Here is a 17,698-nt window from a genome sequence, read left to right on the forward strand (position 1 = left end):
TTAAATTCCTAAAATGAAAGTATGAGGTTAAATTTTTAATTTACAAAAAGTACAAAAATTTATGACATATTTTAATCAATATAATAATACAAGCCCTCTACTTATTTTTATATTGTGAGTATGTATAAAAGTTCTCTCAATTCAATCGAGAGGTTTTTTTTGGAGGTTTTTTTTTATTTTCATATTAATTTTCAAGTTATAATTGAGTTCAAGGTATTATTATATACTTATACAAAAGTTTAACTGTATTAGACATCCTCACACTATAATTAGATTCTAAATTGATTCTTCACAATGTATTAATCGAGTAATTAAAGTTTCAATATTATACAAAAGCTGTTTTTTGGTCACTTTAGTTGTCAATTTGAGGGTTACATGTCACCCAAATTTAACTTTAAGTATATTTAAAACATAAATATTTATTGTATTAATTTGATGTTCAAACGAAGTTTTTTTTAAATTTTAAACATAAAAAAACACACCTCTATAATTTAATAAACATATTTTAAATATATTTTACGTTAAATCTAAATTAACATTTAATGTATAAATTGATGAATTAAAACTTTACTAGGTTTAACAATTAATTTATAACTTAAAATTAGTTAGTAGCTTGGGACCATTTGATGGAATTAGCTCTTAAATAACTTTTAATTTGATGTTAAGGAGATTTTGACATGTATATGCATTTGGGTTATGTTTGAATTAGCTTTCCATAATGCGTGATGTGGTGGAAATTGTAAATTGCTGATATTCCCTATCAATCTCCTGATTTATGTTAATTTGTTTTGTATAAAAGAATTTTGGTGATAAAAATAAAAAAGAAAGAAATTAAATCAAATTACCAAGATCATAAAACTTACTGGTTCTGTCAAACTGTAAAATTACTAAAAATTTCGAAACAGCTTTAGCAATTACTCCCACATCTACCTCTTTGTTTGATGCCATCTTTAATTAAACGGCTTGAAATTAAATTATTCTCTCTCGGGACATGTCTTATATGTAATGAACCGAAAGTTACGGTATCGAAAATTGAGTCTTGAGTACTGTTTCCGTGAAATTTATTCATGAATATTTATTAGAAATATTTATGAATTATAGTTGAATGGTTATTTAGTGTTTAATTAAGTGAAGTTGCTTGAATTTAGTTTAAATGATTAAATTGCATAAGGAATAAAAGTTTAATTATAGATTAAAGAAGTAAAAGGGACTAATCTAGCAATTAGACCCTAAGTGCCATGTGTGTAATAGTTGGTATATATGTGTAATAGCTATAAGATATTTTATGTTATAGCTATTACACATGTTAATTTTATATTTATTATAGGTTAATAATAATATAATATAGTATAATGAATAAAGAATAATAAGTAAAGAATAGAAAAGTTACAGAGAGCAAACGTGAGAAAGAAAGAAAGATAGAAAGACTAACAGAGAGCAAACGTGAGAAAGAAAGAAGGAAAAGTTCTACATGTATGAGGTTAAAATGAAGAAAAATAGAGAATTTTTAGATATTGATTTAGTTGAATAAATTGAGATTTTATGGGTTAAATTGATAGAAAATTGAAGTTAGAAGTGATTAGTTAAAGGAATTTCTAAGTTAGGTTTAAATAGGGGGACGTTACAATCTTGATTGGTATCAGAGCTAATTAGGTTTAGTCGGTTCTAGGACTAAATCGAATGTCAATGTAAATCTAGAGGTACATGCCATTACTGAGTCAAATTTGAGTTTGGATTGGATGCTGATATGTTTATTGAATATTTTTGTTTTATAGCATTAAGAATGTCTGATAAAAACATTGAGGATACTGATCAAGAGATGTATACTGAAGATGATGAACCGTATAATGTGAATGAATCAGAGTCTGCAACTCCAAGTGTGAATCCGGTAGGAAATCAACCGAATGTTGGAAGTGATAATACTGAAATCTTTAGAATAATCGCCGATGCCCTTCAAAAAGCGGTAAGAACTATACCTGCTACGTCCTCTATCCCTACTACTCGAAGAGCTCCAATTAAAGAATTGAGAAAATATGGAGCTACAGAATTTTTGGGTGCGAAGGGAATTGATTCGACTACTGCTGAAAATTGGTTAAAGACTACAAAAAGAGTTCTGAAGCAACTTGAATGTACACCACAAGAAAGCTTAGTGTGTGTTGTCTCATTACTACAAGATGAAGCTTTCATATGGTGGGAATCAGTGATTCAAAATGTACTTGAGGAACAGATAAGTTGGGACTTCTTTCAAAAAGAGTTTCAAAAGAAGTATTTAGGAGAAATGTACATAGAGGACAAAAGACAAGAGTTCTTAACACTAAAACAAAGTGAGATGCTCATAGTGGATTATGAACGAGAATTTCTGAGATTGAGCAGATATGCCACTGAGTTTGTACCGACTGAAGCCGACCGATGTAAAAGATTTTTAAGAGGATTACGTGATGAATTTAGACTACAGTTGATGCCTCTTAGAATCACTGAGTTTACGGATTTAATGGAAAGAGCTAAGATGATTGAACAAATTCTCAGAAGGGATAAAAAGTTTGAAGTTGCTCGTTCGACTGAAAAACGTCCCGGAATAGTTAGTTTAAGTCCACAGCCTAAGCGGCCAAAGGAATCACGAGGTAATTGGAGATTTAGTTCTCGACCGGAAAGGAGTGATCGAGGTCGGAAAAGACAGACTACTGTGTCTACTGGCAGTATCCGAAGTCCAGTTCAGAATACTGAAATTCTAATATGTGAGCATTGTGGAAACCGGCACAAAGAAGAGTGTAGAAAGTTGACTAGAGGTTGTTTCCGTTGTGGAGCTACCGATCACTTTATTAAAGATTACCCAAAGATATCTGGAACAACACCGACAGTAGTGCAAAGATCTGAATTTGCTTCCAGAGTCCGGGGATCAGGCCGAAGTAGTTCGTTTGCTAGAGTTGGTACTAGAAGAACTAGTGAGAGTGCTACACAACAATCTGAAGCTAGAGCTCTAGCTCGAGCGTATGTTGTGAGGACTCGAGAAGAGAAAGATGCTTACGATGTGGTGACAGGTATATTATTATTGAATTCAGCACCCGTTTATGCTTTAATAAACCCTGGGTCATCACATTCATATGTTAATACGAAAGTAGTTGAGACAAAAAAATTAGAGTCTGAATTGTCTAAAGTTATGATAGAAGTGTCTAGTCCACTGAGACAAACTACTTTAGTGAACCATATATGTCGAAGATGTTCGTTAATGATTCAAGATAGAATATTCCCTATTGATCTGTTGATTATGCCATTTGACGACTTTGATGTTATTTTGGGAATGGACTGGTTATCAGAACATGGAGTGATTTTAGACTGTTATAAGAAGAAGTTTATTGTTCAGAATGAAAGTGAAGATAGAATTGAAGTAAATGGTATTCGGACTACTGGATCAATTCGTATTGTTTCGGCCATTAAAGCTAGCAAGCTTCTTCATCGAGGTTGTAATGCTTTCTTAGCATATGTGATTAATTCGGATTCAGTTGAAAGTCAGTGTAGTAAGATTCGGACTGTATGCGAATTTTCTGATGTATTCCCTGAGGAATTACCTGGATTACCCCCTGATCGAGAGGTAGAATTTGTGATTGAAGTCTACCCAGGTACAGATCCGGTATCGATACCTCCGTACCGTATGGCACCTACTGAGCTAAAAGAATTAAAAGTACAGTTGCAAGACTTATTGGACAGAGGTTTTATACGACCTAGTACATCACCATGGGGAGCTCTAATGTTATTTGTTAAGAAGAAAGATGGGTCGATGCGATTGTGTATTGATTATCGACAACTCAACAAAGTGACTGTCAAGAACAAGTATCCACTTCCCCGAATAGATGAATTGTTTCATCAACTGAAATGAGCTTCCGTATTTTTAAAGATTGATCTGAGGTCGGGATACTATCAGTTGAAAGTAAAAGAGTGCGACATATTGAAGACGGCATTCCGTACGAGGTATGGGCATTATGAATTTTTAGTAATGCCATTTGGACTGACAAATGCCCCTGCTGCTTTTATGGATCTTATGAATCGGATTTTTCAGCCATACTTGGATCAGTTCATAGTAGTTTTTATCGACGATATTTTGGTGTATTCCAAGTCAGAAAAAGACCATGAGCAACATCTCCAGATTGTTTTGCAAATACTACGAGAAAAGCAATTGTATGGAAAATTGAGCAAGTGTGAATTTTGGTTATCAGAAGTTGTGTTTCTTGGTCATGTCGTATCAGCGGATGGAATTAGAGTGGATCCAAAGAAGATTGAAGCAGTTATTCAGTGGAAAGTTCCTAAGAATGTATCAGAGGTACGAAGTTTTCTCGGATTGGCTGGTTACTATCGAAGATTCGTCAACGGATTTTCAAAAATAACTTTACCGATGACCAAGCTATATAGAAGAATATTCCATTTGTTTGGAATGAGCAATGTCAGAAAAGTTTTGAAGTATTAAAAAGAATGTTAACAAAGGCACCGGTGTTGACTTTACCAGAATCAGAAAGAGATTTTTTAGTGTACAGTGATGCTTCATTGAGTGGACTGGGATATGTACTGATGCAGAACGGGAAAGTCATTGCTTATGCTTCACGGCAACTGAAACCGCATGAACGCAACTATCCAACTCATGATTTAGAATTAGCAGCTGTAATTTTTGCCTTGAAGATTTGGAGGCACTATCTTTATGGTGAAAATTGCTATGTTTATACGAATCATAAAAGTTTGAAGTATCTGCTTTCGCAAAAAGAATTGAATCTGAGACAAAGGCGTTGGATAGAGCTTCTGAAAGACTATGATTGTGTCATAGACTATCATCCAGGGAAGGCTAATGTAGTAGCCAACGCATTGAGTAAAAAAGCTGCGATTGAATTACGAGCAATGTTTGCACAACTTAGTATCACTAAATGGAAGCCTTTTGACTGAATTAAGAATAAAGCTAGTAATGTTTGATCGAATCAGATCAGCACAGTTAGAAGATGATAAGTTGTTAAAGAAAAGAGAGATGATTCGGAATGGTACAACAGAAAATTTTAGCATTGATGGAAATGACTGTTTAAGATTTCAGAATCGACTTTGCATTCCGAATAATTCTGAGTTGAAAGAGTTAATTCTTCGAGAAGCTCATAATAGTCCATTTGCATTTCATCCTGGAGGTATGAAAATGTATCGTGATTTGCGTGAATTGTATTGGTGGTCGGGAATAAAAAAGGATATAACTGAATATGTGGCAAAATGTTTGACTTGTCAACGAGTGAAGGCAGAACATCAAGTTCCATCGGGATTACTTCAACCTATCAATATTCCTGAATGGAAATGGGACCGAATAACAATGGACTTTGTGACGGGATTACCGACGTCTACAAGTAAAAAGAATGCTATTTGGGTAATAGTTGATCGACTTACGAAGTCAGCTCATTTCTTAGCTGTGAGAACTGATTGGTCGTTAAAGAAACTTGCTGAGGTTTATGTTCGGGAAATCATTAGATTACATGGTATTCCAAAATCAATAATTTCTGACAGAGATCCAAGGCTTACGTCAAGGTTTTGGAAGCAATTACATGAATCTTTCGGTACTCGACTTCACTTTAGTACAGCTTTTCATCCACAGACTGATGGTCAATCTGAACGGGTAATACAAATTTTAGAAGATATGCTTCGAGCCTGTATGATTGATTTTGAGTCTAACTGGAAATATTATTTGTCATTAGTCGAATTTGTGTATAATAATAGTTTCCAGTCAAGTATACAGATGGCAGCGTATGAGGCTTTGTATGGACGAAAATGCCGATCACCCGTATGTTGGACAGAACTGAATGAGAAGAAGATGATTGGACCTGAATTGGTTCAAGAAACAGAAAGTACAGTTAAGAAAGTTCGGGAAAGATTGAAAACTGCTTTTGATAGACAGAAATCGTATGCAGATTTGAAACGACGGGATATTGAATACCCAGTCGGGAATAAAGTATTTTTAAAGGTTTCACCTTGGAAGAAAATTCTAAGATTTGGTCAAAAAGGAAAATTAAGTCCTCGTTTTATTGGGCCTTACGAAGTTATTGAGAGAATTGGACCAGTAGCATATCGATTGGCCTTACCTCCTAAACTACAGAAAATGCACGATGTCTTCCATGTTTTTATGCTAAGAAGATATCGATCGGATCATTCACATGTTATTACGATCGAGAATGTAGAGATTCGACCTGACTTATCGTATGAAGAAGAACTAGTTGAGATTCTAGCACGAGAGGTAAAAGAATTACGTAATAAACGTATTCCTTTTAGTAAAAGTGCTATGGCGAAGTCACAGTGTTGAAAAAGCTACATGGGAACCAGAAGAAACGATGAGATCTCAATACCCCCATCTCTTTTCAGGTAAATTTCGAGGACGAAATTTATTAAGGGGGAGAGAATTGTAATGAACCGAAAGTTACGGTATCGGAAATTGAGTCTTAAGTACTGTTTCCGTGAAATTTATTCATGAATATTTATTAGAAATATTTATGAATTATAGTTGAATGGTTATTTAGTGTTTAATTAAGTGAAGTAGCTTGAATTTAGTTTAAAGGATTAAATTGCATAAGGAATAAAAGTTTAATTATAGATTAAAGAAGTAAAAGGGACTAATCTAGCAATTAGACCCTAAGTGCCATGTGTGTGAATGTATGATATAACATGTGTAATAGCTATAAGATATTTTTTGTTATAGCTATTACACATGCTAATTTTATATTTATTATAGGTTAATAATAATATAATATAGTATAATGAATAAAGAATAATAAGTAAAGAATAGAAAAGTTACAGAGAGCAAACGAGAGAAAGAAAGAAAGATAGAAAGACTAACAGAGAGCAAACGTGAGAAAGAAAGAAGGAAAGAAAGAAAGAAAGAAATAAAAAAGGGAAATTTGAGGATTAAGGCCCTAAAGTTTGATTGGTAAGTTGTTTTAGCTCATTTTCTTATGATTTTTATGTTTATGGATGCCTAATTCAAAGTTCTACATGTATGAGGTTAAAATGAAGAAAAATAGAGAATTTTTAGATATTGATTTAGTTGAATAAATTGAGGTTTTATGGGTTAAATTGATAGAAATTGAAGTTAGAAGTGATTAGTCAAAAGAATTTCTAAGTTAGATTTAAATAGGGGGACGTTACATTATAAGTCATTGCCGTATATTTATATAAATTTTTAATAACTTGTTTTAGGAATATTCAAGCCTATTATGTTCTTTTAACGTTTTGTTGTGATTATTAATTATTATGCTTAAAATATTATTAATTTAAGTACTAACTAACACATGTTTGATTTAAATTCAATTCCTAATCATTATTACCCTAATAATGAAGGTGAATAAATTCAAATCTTAAGATTGAAAACTAAATCAATTTTGAAACTAAATTTAAGCTTCCAGACTATTTTATAAGGGTAACTTTTATATATTTTCCTAATTAAATTTATCTATTGTAGGGGACTAATAATTTTAAAACTTTACTGTCTTATGTATTTAACGAGTTATTTAAATTTTCGTAATTGGTTTGATGATCAAGAGATATTCACACAAAAAATTTATTCGAATTTAAGTTTTTAAAAGATAAGTAATATGTTTTTATTTAGGTACATCCCTTTAAATGTGATGTGTGCTTGTATAGCGTGAATATGTCCTCACGGTGTGGTTAAGTACTAATCCTATATTTATATACTAAATAGTACCCAAAAAAAAGGGTATTCTAATACTCTAGTTTGAGTCTTAAGAAAAGAGTTTTACAAGTTAACGGAGTTTGTTAATTTACCGCTGTTAAAAGTACACTATATTTTTTCATTAGATTGTCTATTTACTTAGGATGCATTTGTTATGGGCATTTTTTTTATTTGTTTCACAGTTTAGTCAACCAAAAAAAAAAGTTTATTGGACAATAAAAAATAAATTATTTTTGGAAGGAATTGTCCTTTTTTTTTATAAATATAAGACATTTTTCGAAAAAAAACTTCTTTTATGAGTATCATGGATAAGTATAAATATTTTATTTTTACTTTTATTTTTAAAAATATTATAAAATTATTTAATAATAAAATTCAGCATTTTGATGATAAATATAGATTATAATTTATAGATATTTAGTCATGAATGTTTTACAATATAAATTATGAATATTTAATAGTACAAAAATTAGTATTTGTTTAAATATTAGTTCTGTCTGTCTATCACTTTTAGTTTCATTCTGCCACTATTCATTATCATATATTAAATTTAAGTTTTAATTAGGAAATGATTTTAATGAAGTTTACATTAGATAATATATTTATTATATGATAAGTAAAATTTGGTTGTGGGCAATGTTTGGATAATATTTTATAACAATATAATTTATATTGTGTATATTTCACTGAAAATAACTTTGACTTTGAAAAAATTATTCTAATAAAATTTGTTTAAGAATAGAAAATCTTTTACACAATCATCTAAATTTTAAAAAATAGTTACAATCGTTCCTTGCAATGATCCTTTTCTACCAAAGAGACATGTTTAAGGATATGTGTCAAACTTAAAGTTGAGAACGTACCGTATGTACGGCACCTAATTGACCTATAACACGTTACATTAAGAAATCGTACTTTATAAATATGAAAAATTTACTCCCAAGTAAGGAAGGACCAAAAGAGAACCTTAACAAATTTATTATTACCTTTATATTTATCAATTACTAAATAGGAATTTGGATAAACGATAAATTACGATACGTTTAACTTATTTTTATCCCATATTATAATAATATTAAAGTATCTTATTTCATTACTATCGCCATAATAAACTTACTGTCCAAACTTATATTAAATCGCATTATTTATTAACACGTATCCATTTGCAAAATTTGTATTATTTTATGTTAATACAAAAATGGGTGTGAGGAACTAGTTTGGTAATTGTAAATTGAACTGAGTATGCGGCGTGATCAGATATGGAAATAAGCAAAATTCTCGCAAAGATGGGTTGATTTTGATTCTTGGAGATCACAATGAGAGAGAAGAAGAAAGAAAAGGCAAATAGAGTAGGGACCTCTATAAGTGATATGGGTGTTGGAGAAATCTGAAATCAAATCAAATCATGTTTTGGAGTTTGAAGCTATCCAAAGTGGAAGACAGACAACATTGTCCACTTCAATCATGAAAGGGATTGCATTAAATTTCTTCTTTGTTTTGCTCTTAGCCAACTCAGGCTTCATGTTTAACATCTGCATTCAGTCTGCACCAATTATTCAATTGCCCCCACTTTATTTGAAAAGACTCCTTTGGACTCTTCCCCTTTTAGTATCATAGACTTGGACATTTTTATGTGATGTGTGATATATTCATCTCATCTCTTATATACTTGTATTTATCAATAACTAAGATATGAAATTGGTCGGGTTAAGTGTAATTGTCCAACTACAATGAACATAGATAAATATCATTTTTTAGCTCGAATATTATTATTAATGTAAAAGACATAAATTCAAATATATTGAAATATATTATCCTCCTATTTATAAATTAGGGAGGAGTTATGGATAATTCTCAATATTTTTTCAAAAAAAGTAAATATGATCAATGTTTATAATGAGATTATTCAAAAAAGAATTCATAGGTTTGGGTATGGATTAGATGAACATGATTAAATTTTTGTTCGTTTTAAAAAAGTTATATAAATTTTAATTGATTTTTTTTGTTGTAATGATAAAGTTAAATGTTTTATTTATACCATAAGTTGGTGTCACAGTTTAACTCACACTAATTTAGTTTTGAAAATATTAAAATACCCTTATTTTAAAGGGTAATTAATATTATTTTAATGATATTTTTAGCATTTTTCATACTTTTAACAACATTCAAATAAAACAATTGAAAAATATTATTTAAGAATCAAACATACGACAAACAAATTCGTGTATAAATCTCTTATCACTTCACCAATAACAATCTGTTAATATAAATTTTTAAAAGGAAAATTCATTAATTCATTCCATGAATGGGATCGTACAATATTCATGGAAAAAAAACAATTAATACCCGTTGTAGGTGGTGAAGGACAAACTCCATCAACACAACAAATGCTTCAACCTTAGCATCAATAGAATATTATGACACATTAACAATTGACAATATTTCAACTTTAAGTGCAACATATCTAGAGTGATTACAAGCTCTTGATACAATAAGAAAATCAACCTCAAATGGTCTTGAAAGGTGGGAAAAAATTGATAGAATAACCAAGCATCCACTACTAGAGAAGACAACGACAAAACCATTCCTAAAATCACTTGTAAAAACAAGACTATAACATATAATTTTTAATATAAAATATTTTTATTTACACACATCTTGGGTGTTATAAAATGTAGTATGCATAATTTTTCCAATTCAAATCTCATTGCGGGTAATTTTTTATTGATTTATCGAATATAAAGAAAAAGATAAAAATACTCTTGACAAAAATCCTAAATTCTTGTAATGATATGACTTACTTTATATATAAAAAAATATTTTAATATTTTTTTCAACTAAAATAATTTCCGATTAAATCATAAAATCAACTTGGTCGAAGGTTGAATATAAATATAAATATACACTACTTATAATTCTGGAAAAAAATGACCCTACAGATATTTTTAGCAGTATTAAAACTTATTTAGAAAATTATTTAAATATCACATTTAATAATTAAATCACATGATCTCCAATCCCTCTTCTAACATGGTATTAATAAAAGAAAGCTGTTTAATGGTAATTATTGCAAATTAAAGGCGATAGGGATATGGGAAGTAAAAATAATACTAAATAATAGAACCCGAAGCTGCGTCTCATGCAAAGATTTCGCAGAGTGCATTATTTAAGAGCAAGACAGGCAGGCACAGCTAAGAGCAGGAGAGGTTTGATTTGATACAGATAATGCAAACGTGCGTCCGCCACATCAACAGCAAGCATTTTCATATTCATATATCCAAAATGAAAGGAAAGCCATAAAAAAATTAGGGGGGGGAGGGGGGCATATGTTTAGGCATGGACATCGGCCCTTCTTTCTCACCTCAGTCCCCCCCACCCCCATTGACCTTGGGAAGACTTCCTGCTTCAGCCTCTCCTTAATTTTCTCCATTTCTTAATTACTTGTTGCTATTACAGATGGGTTTTGGCTGCACATCACATGAAAAAAAAGGTTGGGTTTTGAGCATTTGACAAGAATTGACTTTCGTCTTTCCTATTATATCATATTATATCTATGTGTTTGAGATTTGGACTTCACACACAACTTCTTATCACCATTATCACCATCTGGTGAAGGTCTTATCTCTGTCACTCCAAGTCAAACCATTGAGGACGAGCTTTATTAATTCTATAATAATAATTGTTGTCATAGCCATCCATTAGAATCATTCATCAAGATTAAATTCAAAATATGCCAAGATTAAATTATTTAATAATTTAGAATAATGGATTAAGTTTTAGTGGAGCAGGCATTGTTATTAGTCTAATAATTAAGACAATGCGACTTTAAGTGTGTTTTAAGTACATCATTTTATCTGGTTTAAAGATAGAAGTCGACTTTGCATAAAAAATAACTCAAAAAAAATGTGTCAAAATATGATGTCTACCTCTCTATTTTTATAGAATTTAAGATTTAATAATTATACTTTAAAAGTTAAACATTAAATCAAATAATATTTTAAGTCAAAGTTTAACGTGTTTTATTATATCAAGTCACCCCAATAAACAGGTTAAGTTAACAAGTTTAGACACAAACGAAAAAAGAAAAAAACAATATTAAAAATTAGACTAAAATTTTTAAATTGAAAAAATATAAATAGACTTAAAATCAGCTTTACATTATTATTGTGGTTGAAAATTACTTTTAAAAATATTGTAAAAAACGTATGATTTGATAATTTCATGTGTTTCGTAATAAAAAATTATAATGGAAAATTAAAACAACTACTTAAAATATTAAATTTATTTTTAAATGGAAATATTAAATCACTTTTTTTTTGGTTAAAATACAGAAACTAATGATTTATTTTTTTAAAATACTAAAATTATGATGGAATATTCGGAAGACGGATCAACTCATATCCCATAACGAAAAGAAAAACTGTTTCCACTTTTATATATATATTCGATCACAATACTTGGAACTTACGACATTATTCATGTGTTACAATTTTATTGAAAGAGGATTGCTAGATCTTATTATTATTATTTTATCCATTACACCAGAAGAGTAACAGTGAAGGGGGAAAGCAACGGAGACGGCAGTTGGGCTTTGGGCCAACACCTTCTTAATAGTAATTAATTTTAGACAAATGAGACGAAAAAACTTCTTAAACTTATAAATAAATTTTGATTAGACATAATTATACTTACGGAATTTTAATTATTGTTTAAATATATACATAAAATTTTATTTTTATTTAATAATATATAATTTTTATATATATTTACATAAAATCAAAATTTTTATAAAAATACGTATTAAACTAAAATTTATTTGTAGTTTTATAATTTATTCACAATAAAATAAAATAATGATGAGATTTTTGGGGTCAGATGAGGGGAACGGGCAGCAGACCAATATTTGAGTAACGCGTGGCAGTGTCCACTTGTCGTTTCGGCTTTTCTTAAAAAAATTAAATAAAATGTATAAAACAGTGGAACGCATGTGCTTATCAGCTCAGGTTCCAACTGTTGCACTACATCCCACATGCCCATGCTTTGGCCTTTGTGGTCTCTATATTTTTACCTTTATCTTTCCCATTTCTTATTATTTTATTATATTTTCTTAAAGTGATTTGAAAATATTACTTAAAGATACAGTGTTTCACCCCTTTTTTTCAGTCATCAACGTGTAATAGTAAACAATAAATGTTGGGTTTTTTTTAAATATATTAAAATGGTAGTACCCATTAGAGCTCAAACTAATTTAGAAGAGGATTTTATGCGATAATTTAATAGTTAAAGGTGTTTATTTTTTTAAATATAGTTTAAATTTAAATTCATTTAATTATATTTATTTTTTGAATTTTATTATTTTATAATTCATTAATTCATAAAAAATTTAAAAGAAATTTTTAATGACTATTAATAATAGACATTAATGTTAAAGAAAAAAGCGTTCCTCAATTTACTCCACCAACTGTTACCACTGTCACTGTTCAGTATTTAGCTGGACTCACAACTACTAATAATTCAAAATTCAAGACAAAAGACAAACAAAAAAAAACTTGGAAAAACAGATCAACATGGTCATGGCCGACAGATTATTGCTGGAAGGGGGTGATTGAGACCAGTAAAAGTAATTTTTTAAAAGAAGGAGGGGGTAAATGGTCAACAATGGATGACTGCACCACGTCTCTTGGAGGGACCATAATAATAGGGAGCACACGAGTATTGAGTATCAGATGGTTTCAACTTTCCACATATATAGAAATTCTAAATTCCAACCAAATTGGTCCAAATAACCTTTTACGACACACACAAAATCTAGGGCCTACAACAGCTATAGCTACTTTCCCTCTTACCATACTGCACCGCCTTTGGTTCAGATCATAATATCTAATATTATATTACCTCTACTATTGTTTTATTTCTAAAGTGAGTGAGACATCTATCCACTTTTATTATTATTTTATTTATTTTCTTATATTTAAATATTGAAATTTTCTAATTATTATGTTGTACAAATTTATTTTCATTGGAAGTTTGAATTTTAGTTCTCGAGTACTATAACTTCAAAGGAGTTAGTAAATTTGAATTTAAATAGATATTCAATGTTTTTTTTAATGTAATGATTGATTTTTGATATGTTTTAAGTTAAAATATGTTGTTAGTTTATATATATTGTTATAAGAAAAAGGGTAAAAATCATAATTAAGTTAAGTAACGTCAAATTATTTTAAAGTAATAATTATGTAATAATTGAAGAATTTTATTCGACAGTTACATGTAGATATACCTATCCAAAAGTCTTGAGGACGCCATTAATATTAAATTGTTGGCTACTCAATTACTATATCTAAATATATGTCTAACCCAAACCATCCAAAATAGTTAGAATAGATCTTTAATAGATCGTAACACAACTGAGTGATGTTATTTTACTAAAGTTGTTCGAATCAAATGGATAGCTACAATACTATCCACATTGAGCACCATCTTTTTTAGCCTTAGATTTCAATTTACTTGTAGTCCCTCAAGAGCACCCCCAAAGCTTTGCATTGAGTATAAAACAACGGCTAATATTTTTAGAAAAATCAACAATCCAATTGTTATGTTGATCACGGATAACTATCAATTGAACCATTCTCAGACACGTTACTAACAACACTATCGATGTTTACCTTATGTCATCCATCCTTAGGTGGAATCCACCTAACTAGTCTATAAATTTTAGTTTGTCTATGTCTAAAAAAAACTTGCCATCCCGTTATTAGTTTTTATATTCTAATAAAATTTGATATTTAATTTTTATATTTAAAAAAATTGAAAACTATGTTATTTAATATTTATGATTTGAAATTTTTAATCTGACCATATTAATATTTTTAGTATTTTCTATTAAAATTTATTAACTGATTAGGTTATTTTTATATTATATAGCATATGATTGAAAAAACAAGTAAAGTTTAATTATGTTTAATTAACTACGGTTTGATTAGATACTGAGTTAATTATTTAATTTAATTGTTTTAAAAAACCTTAAACTCAAGAAAATACAACTATTTAATGTAATTTTAGTTTATTTTAAAACAATTATATCTACATATATGTTACTATAAAAAATATATATAAATAAATAATAAAAGATCCAAATGACTCAGCATGTATTTTAATATGAACAGTGGTTTCCATTTGGTCTCCTTGGTTATATAAAAATTCACATAAAAAACAACAACAATTACAATAATAGAATTCCCAAGTTTTCAACTTGTCCATTGAATTCAATGCCTACATAAAGCCTCACCCCCTGCTTCAGCTTTCCTCGTCCATTCATCCCCAAACCACCTTGTTCTCCCCCCTCCTCTGTCTTTCTGGTAATGCTCTATGACATCTGCAATACCCCATTGTTTTTTTTCCCCTGAAAATTTCTCCCCATTAGACCAAGTTTATTTATTTTTTTCTTTTATCATTAGTGTATCTGAATGTTGGTTTCATGGTGTACAGGCAACATGGGTTCACCACCACTTTGGATTCTGCTTCTGGGTGTGTTGTTTATGGCTTCTGGAACAATCGCAGCTCCCCCTAGGAAGCCTGTAGATGTCCCATTCTCCAGAAACTATATGCCTACTTGGGCTTTTGATCACATTAAGTATTTCAATGGTGGCTCTGAGATTCAGCTCCACCTTGACAAATACACTGGTAAATCAACTAACTCTTCTTCACTTGTTTGTCTTGAGAATCTGATGGATCTATGTAGCATCTTTCATATATTCACTTTTTTTTTTCACATTGTAAAAGGTACTGGTTTCCAGTCCAAAGGATCATACTTGTTCGGACACTTCAGTATGCAAATAAAGCTAGTCCCTGGAGATTCTGCGGGGACTGTCACTGCCTTTTATGTGAGTAAAAACTTGATATCCCATTCTTACAATATCCTTTCAGCTTTCTGTATTTGAGTTTAACATTTTTATTACATGATACGTTTCAGTTGTCTTCTCAAAACTCAGAGCATGATGAGATAGATTTTGAGTTCTTGGGCAACAGAACAGGGCAACCATACATTCTTCAGACCAATGTGTTCACTGGTGGCAAAGGAGACAGAGAACAAAGGATTTACCTTTGGTTTGACCCAACAAAAGAATACCACTCCTACTCTGTCCTCTGGAACATGTATCAGATAGTGTGAGTGCTCTTTTTCTTTTTTTAAGTATTTCAACTGAAATGCACTTGTTAGTTAGTGATTCTGATTAAGCTTTTGAAAAAAAAAATAATGGTGGTGCAGGTTCTTTGTGGACGACATACCAATCAGAGTGTTCAAAAACTGCAAAGATTTGGGAGTGAGGTTCCCATTCAACCAACCAATGAAGATATACTCCAGCTTATGGAACGCCGATGACTGGGCCACAAGGGGTGGTCTCGAAAAGACCGACTGGTCCAAAGCCCCATTCATTGCCACATACAAGAGCTTCCACATCGACGGCTGCGAGTCGTCGGTGGAAGCCAAGTTCTGCGCCACACAGGGCAAGCGGTGGTGGGACCAAAAGGCATTCCAGGACCTCGACGCCTATCAGTGGCGCAGATTGCGTTGGGTCCGCAAAAAGTTCACCATTTACAACTATTGCAGCGATAGGGTGAGGTACCCCACGATGTCGCCCGAGTGCAAGAGAGACAGAGACGCTTGATTCATTTGCATCACCGAGTCCAAGTTCCCCCCTTATATTCTTCACTACCATATGAGATCCGTCATTGTCCTTTAGATTTCAATTGCTTGTTGGCCTTCACTTATCTCCACATCAATTTCATTATATGTAATTTTACTCTTAAAACATTGGTTTTCGTGATAATATTATTTAAATATAGATCACAATAACATTATCTTGTAAGTATAATAAGCTTGGATTCGATTTCAAATAATTTCATTTCTCATTATTATTTATAGTAAATAATTTTTTTATAATAATTAATTATTAATTATAATACTAATCATTAATTATTACTTTGTAACTTATTCAATTATTTTTTATAATTAAGTGTAGTAAATACAGTTAGCAATGTAAAATTAAATTAATAATATTTTAGGTAGAATTTCATTCAATGCATAATTAATATTATACTATGCATAACTAACTGTTTTATTTCCAACCAAATTATGCTCATAGAATTTATTATTAATCATGATACTTAAATTTCCTTACTATATTCTTATGTCATGTTCAAATTAAATTGATTAATAGCAAGATCAATTTTAGCTACTTAATTAAGTATATTTTTATCCTAATTAAATATTTAAGTATGAATCGTTTAAATTAGATTAATAGTTGACGACGTAAACAACAAAAATGAAAAACATAACCAAATCTATAGAAAGAATAAAAAGGAATAGAAATAGAAAAATTCCAAAAGAAAAATAAGGGCTCATTCAATGGCGGAGTCCGGGTTGACAAAGTCCGAGTCTCTTACAATATATAAAATTTTAAATTAATAATAATAAAATTATATTTTAATTTTTTAAAAATAATAAAAATTTAATTTAATTATTTAAAAATTATAAAATATAAACTATTAAAATTATAAAATTATATTTTTACTATAAATAAATTACAATTTAATTTCTAAATGAAAAAAACTTTTCTCAATCTACCGTTGCTCTCGTTGATTTTTTTATCAAATCTTTTACTAGTCATCTGCGCTCAAATTTGGTGACTTTTTTTTTCTCATAGGAAGGCCTTTAAATTTAGTAGTCCTAGAAATAAGTCTTGTAATCGCGTCGCTTCAATTAAAGCAAAAACTTTTCCTTGCATGACAAGCTTAATAATTTTCTTTATTTGTCGTAAAGGGAGGCAAGTGCTTTGCCCCCTTGGTTAAATTGAAAGTCTTCTCTTTTAACCCATCTAAAACATTAAATCATTTTATTTAAGCTTTTTATTTCTTAATTGGATAGGAAATTTTCATTTTTGGCCCTTTCAAAAGATTAAAAATGCAATTTAAATTTTTTTCACTTTGAACCCTCCAAAATTT

The 17,698-nt window shown here is 30.2% G+C and overlaps 1 protein-coding gene across 1 annotated transcript; it reads left to right on the plus strand.

The window, feature by feature from the left end:
* Positions 1-14,799: 14,799 nt before the first annotated feature.
* Positions 14,800-16,594, plus strand: LOC107924710 (probable xyloglucan endotransglucosylase/hydrolase protein B). The gene is made up of 5 exons (XM_016855269.2): positions 14,800-15,054; positions 15,185-15,379; positions 15,479-15,579; positions 15,669-15,862; positions 15,963-16,594. The coding sequence occupies exons 2-5, from the start codon at positions 15,190-15,192 to the stop codon at positions 16,360-16,362; spliced, it is 885 nt and encodes a 294-aa protein (XP_016710758.1). The 5' UTR covers positions 14,800-15,054; positions 15,185-15,189; the 3' UTR covers positions 16,363-16,594.
* Positions 16,595-17,698: the final 1,104 nt, after the last annotated feature.

The sequence above is a fragment of the Gossypium hirsutum genome, chromosome A11, assembly GCF_007990345.1.
Source record: "Gossypium hirsutum isolate 1008001.06 chromosome A11, Gossypium_hirsutum_v2.1, whole genome shotgun sequence".
In the NCBI taxonomy this organism is placed as follows: Eukaryota; Viridiplantae; Streptophyta; class Magnoliopsida; order Malvales; family Malvaceae; genus Gossypium; species Gossypium hirsutum.

Excerpts from the sequence above, each read along its gene's own strand:
- LOC107924710 (XM_016855269.2), top strand. The coding sequence starts at position 15,190 with ATGGGTTCACCACCACTTTGGATTCTGCTTCTGGGTGTGTTGTTTATG. Across the intron at positions 15,380-15,478 it reads CCACCTTGACAAATACACTG|GTACTGGTTTCCAGTCCAAA; the intron begins GTAAATCAACTA and ends ACATTGTAAAAG. Across the intron at positions 15,580-15,668 it reads GGACTGTCACTGCCTTTTAT|TTGTCTTCTCAAAACTCAGA; the intron begins GTGAGTAAAAAC and ends GATACGTTTCAG.